The sequence below is a fragment of the Macrobrachium rosenbergii genome, chromosome 28, assembly GCF_040412425.1.
Source record: "Macrobrachium rosenbergii isolate ZJJX-2024 chromosome 28, ASM4041242v1, whole genome shotgun sequence".
Taxonomy (NCBI): Eukaryota; Metazoa; Arthropoda; class Malacostraca; order Decapoda; family Palaemonidae; genus Macrobrachium; species Macrobrachium rosenbergii.
The window spans coordinates 23310001-23315000 of record NC_089768.1 but is presented as its reverse complement, the minus strand read 5'-3'; the positions used below and the strand labels follow the sequence as shown (position 1 = coordinate 23315000).

Here is a 5000-nt window from a genome sequence, read left to right as displayed (position 1 = left end):
TTGTAAGTGGTTTTCTTTGGGTCTCCCTTTGTTTGGGTTTAGTAACCCCAGAAAATCCTCTTAAGGGTTGTGATGGTAAGAAGATTAAGAGTCTCTCTCTCTCTCTCTCTCTCTCTCTCTCTCTCTCTCTCTCTCTCTCTCTCTCTCTCTATACGCATCAGTATAACTGTGTACTGAAAGCATGCGTTCTTCAGACTCTCTTTCTCTCTTTCCTTTATTTTAGGTAACGCATCATTTTAACAGTGTACTGACAGCATGCGTTCTTTAGACTCTCTCTCTCTCTCTCTCTCTCTCTCTCTCTCTCTCTCTCTCTCTCTCTCTCTCTCTAGATAACGCATCAGTATAACTGTGTACTGACAGCATGCGTTTTTCGGACTCTCTCTCTCTCTCTCTCTCTCTCTCTCTCTCTCTCTCTCTCTCTCTCTCTCTAGATAACGCATCGGTATAACTGTGTACTGAGCGCATGCGTTCTTCAAACTCTCTCTCTCTCTCTCTCTCTCTCTCTCTCTCTCTCTCTCTCTCTCTCTCTCTCTCTCCTTTTTTTAGGTAACGCATCATTATAACTGTGTACTGATAGCATGCGTTCCTCAGTCTCTCTCTCTCTCTCTCTCTCTCTCTCTCTCTCTCTCTCTCTCTCTCTCTTAGATAACGCATCAACATAACTGTGTCCTGACAGCATGCGTTTTACAGACAAACCATTGTAATAGTAAGAATGATTGAGATAAGGATAAGATAAGACTTTTTCTTTAGTGTAAATCTTTCTCTTGTTAAAAATAAGCTCAAAATCCATAAGCTTTACGAGGACTAAAGTCCTCATTGTCAGGTTAGAACAGTACAGTAGTTCTTGTAAAGCTGGAGTATTTTAAGTGCATTGTTAGCGATATGGCAAGCTTTACACTTGAGAAAAAGGGTCTTGTTTCACCTCCATCTTCAGAGAACGTGAGTGTCATTTGTGTTTCTCAATAATTTAGTTGTGAATAATTAATGATCAGATTTTTAACTTAAAACATAAAAGTGATAAAAAAGAGCCTTAAACGAAATTAAATAGAAATGGAGAATTAAAGGAAGTAATGTTTGCCCTATCGGACTTTACGTTAATTGAACCCCTCCCCCTCCCCCTCTATCCCCACCGACATGCATATTGACCTCCCCCCACCCTCTTTCAGACATGTATATTTATCCCCAGTTCATAACAGCATCATTATAACGAGTGCATATGGTAACGGAAGCTCGATTCTGGGCTAGATCAGATCGATGGTTTTTGGTTCTGCGCGAACGATTTCCCCCAAATTGATGGGTCGATCTTGGACGTGGAAGTTGGGTGGCCGCCTTGCCGGCTTGATGTGCTGTGTTGTGCTTTGTGGGCTGGCTACCTGGCGTGTGGGCGTGACCTGTTTACAGATCAGCTGTTAAACTCTGTTGTTGAGACACAGTTTGTTGAGACCTTACTGTGGGCGTGGGAGGAGGGTGGGTGGCTTTCTTAACGTGTCTGTATGTCTCTTTTTGTTGTGTATCTGATGTGTTTTTTCCTCTCTCTCTCTCTCTCTCTCTCTCTCTCTCTCTCTCTTTGTGCACCGAAACCAGGTTACACTGATAGATCTAACGGGAGTTTCGTTCAGTCGCCTTTATCCCGATGGGAAAATGTCCAAATTGAGGAACAACTTCTTATCCAGTGAGAGATCTCCTTTCCTACCTTCCTGCTCCTCCAGTGTTTACTCACTGAGGAAACCCCTGATAGCAAGAGTTATCAGGTTATTCACACCTCAGTAAGTGTCGGAAAATTAATGAGGTTCGTTATATCTGACCTACTTCGCTTGGTGTTTTATCGTTGCTTCTTGTTGTTGTTTCTTGTGTGTATCCATTTTTGGAATGTGTGATTGTTAGGAATTGTTGTAGTTTACGAGGTCTTGTTGTTTAAGATTGCTGTGGTGTTGTTATTTAATTTTTTACTGAATGTGTATTTTATGCAGTTTATTAATCGGAGCAAACTCGGGTTTATTTACATGTTCTCTTTAAAAAAAAATGTTTTTTACGGGTCATCTTTTTCCTGACGAAGTTCTCAGTTTGATTAGGTGTGTGGACATAAAAATCCCCCTTTCCTTGTAATCATAGAGTGATTGATTTCCTTTTTGAGTAGATTATTAGCCAAATACTCCAATCGTGAATTTACTTCCATTATTTTTGTTTGGATTCTATAGTGGCGTTAGTTTAAAGTCATTGTGTGCCCTTGGTAGTTGCTGGTGATCATCTTTCTGCTGTAAATAGATTCCAGTTCCCTTTGGCGCCAGATTGTGACGCCAGATTGCATATTCATTCAGTCAGTTTGGCCCCTATGTTTGGTTAAAGTGATCTGAATTTCAATTTTTCAGATACTAATTTGGAATTGATTATACAAGATCACCTCTCAGATCCCAATACTGTTGTTTTACTACTTCTCTCTCTCTCTCTCTCTCTAATCCGATTCCAGCGTTAAGTATCCTTTCCCTTCTCTACCTGTTGTAAGATTTCTGGACAGGCAGGATTGCTAGAAAAGTGCGGGGTGAAGGATGTTCGTAGGATCAAGGGTTGCGCAACCAGTCCTGCCTGTGGGAGAAGAAAAGAAAAAGACCTGTATTTGACCATGTTAGCTTATATATATATATATATATATATATATATATATATATATATATATATATATATATATATATATATATATATATATATATATAATGTGTGTGTGTTTGTATGTCCATAATATAGATGTAGATAAACTGTAATATATATATATATATATATATATATATATATATATATATATATATATATATATATATATATATATATATATATATATAATGTCTGCATTACAACTACTTTCCCTCAAGCATATAATGCTATCCCTCGTTCGTCTTGCCCGACGCGGATAGGTTGATAAAAGGAGAGAGCGTCGTATCTTATCCCACCCATAAATTTGAGGGTTTTTTCTTACATGTCTGGGTTTTATTCTTGGAAAAAGCGTCTGAAACGCCCTCTCTCTCTCTCTCTCTCTCTCTCTCTCTCTCTCTCTCTCTCTCTCTCTCTCTCTCTCTCTCTCTCTCTCTTTAAGTTGTTTATCTTGTATACTTTTGTTAGTTTGTATTTTCCTCTCTCTTAAAATGTAATTACAGAATGCATTTTTAATTATTATTATTATTATTATTATTATTATTATTATTATTATTATTATTATTATTATTATTATTAAGTATATATTCAGTTCTAATGCAATGGATATTATGTAGCCTCATGCTGAAGCTGAATAGGAATTATTTTTTTCTCTTTCTCCTGCATGTGCACTTTGCGGTTACAGATCCTTCCTTTTACTCCGCTTCTCCCTTTCTTCCTTCTCTTCCTCCCCCTGCCTTCCTCCTCCACTTCTTCCTTCCTTCCTTTGTCTTCCTCTGTCTTTCTCCTCCACTTCTTCCTCCGTCTGTCTTCCTCCTCCATTTCTTCCTCTTCCTGTTTTGCTCCTCCTCTTCCTTCTCCACTTCTTCCTCCCCCTATCTTCCTCCTTCTGTCTACCTCCTCCACTTCTTCCTCCCTCTGTCTTCCTCCTTCTCCTCCCCGAGCCTTTCTCCTCCACTTCTTCCTCCCCCTGCCTTTCTCCTCCACTTCTTCCTCCCCCTGCCTTTCTCCTCCACTTCTTCCTCCCCCTGCCTTTCTCCTCCACTTCTTCCTCCATCTGTCTTCCTCCTCCTCCCCCTGCCTTTCTCCTCCACTTCTTCCTCCTTCTCCTCTTCCCCCTGCCTTTCTCCTTCACTTCTTTCTCCCCCTGTCTTCTTTCTCCTACTTCCTTCCTTCCTACCATACGGGACGTCTGGTGTGCATGCAAGGACAGTGGGTGGGTGACTCAGTGAAGGATTTGATATGACAGGTGCTCTTTGTTCGCTTCGGCCCCTTATCGTTCGTTCTCTCTCTCTCTCGGGAAAATAGTGGGTAACCTCGTCCTCAATCCGGGGACTCCATCCATCCCCCTTTTTAGCGTCTGCGGTCTCGTTTTCCTATCTGCTTCGCGTTCGTCGCCGCCGAGCGATGGCATTAAGCCGTTTCAGTGTGTGTTTGTGTGTAAATGAAGGAATGATCCCCTGGGGTAGATTCCAGGGGATGTTGAAAGGGAACCTCCAGGGGAGGACATTGAAGAGCCACATGACTGAGTTGTAGAAAAGGTGGCTGTGTTAATAAAGCATACACACACACACACACACACACACACACACACACACACACACACACACACACACACACACACACACACATATATATATATATATATATATATATATATATATATATATATATATATATATACATAAATACTTACATACATACACACAAACACACACATATATATATGTACACTCTTTACAAATGTGTGTATGTATGTATGTATGAAAGTATGTATGTATGTTTACTCAAACTCGTGTTTCCAGTAATATACTTCCGCCATTATATGAATCATCATTGCTTTCCATTAAATTAACTTCCGTTGTAAAAATACTTCAAAGGGAAACTTAAATCATCAAGTCGAACCCCCCACCCCTCCATAACGACTTCCCCTTCTCCTCCCCTCCCCCCAACCCCTTCCTTTTTCCTTCCAACCTGCTTCCGTCAGAACATCTGGCACCGATTATCTCAGTGACGTCGCTTGAGGAAACGGCACTGGGAGAGCGGTGTGGCACTCGAAGTGGAGGAACAGCAGTGCCACCAGATGATTTCATTAGAAAGAAGTCAAGGCTCTTGAAAGGAATGCTTTAGCTCCAGTGAGGAATCTAGGTTGATATTCCATGCATTTTTTGAGTGCCAGTTGTGGTATTGTACGTCTGCTTTGTAATGGTCATTTTATCTCTCTCTCTCTCTCTCTCTCTCTCTCTCTCTCTCTCTCTCTCTCTCTCTCTCTCTCTCTCTGTGTGTGTGTATGTGTGAGGAATGGGGATGGTGCGTGTTGAAGTTATGAGTCCAATATATGTAAACTTCAAATG

General features: G+C 40.7%; 1 protein-coding gene across 26 annotated transcripts in view; it reads left to right on the top strand.

Annotated features, from left to right (window-relative positions):
- tmod (tropomodulin) overlaps window positions 1–5000 on the top strand; it is a 193397-nt gene that overhangs the window by 113366 nt on the left and 75031 nt on the right. Inside the window, exon 1 of one of the 26 annotated variants that reach the window (XM_067130332.1) lies at window positions 821–939. The exons of 24 other annotated variants lie outside the window; for them this stretch is intronic. In XM_067130332.1, coding sequence (XP_066986433.1) covers window positions 883–939 — 57 coding nt within the window. In that variant the 5' untranslated portion in view covers window positions 821–882. Of the gene's footprint in view, window positions 1–820; window positions 940–5000 lie in introns of those variants that run through there. One more of the 26 variants, XM_067130321.1, reaches the window with a different exon arrangement.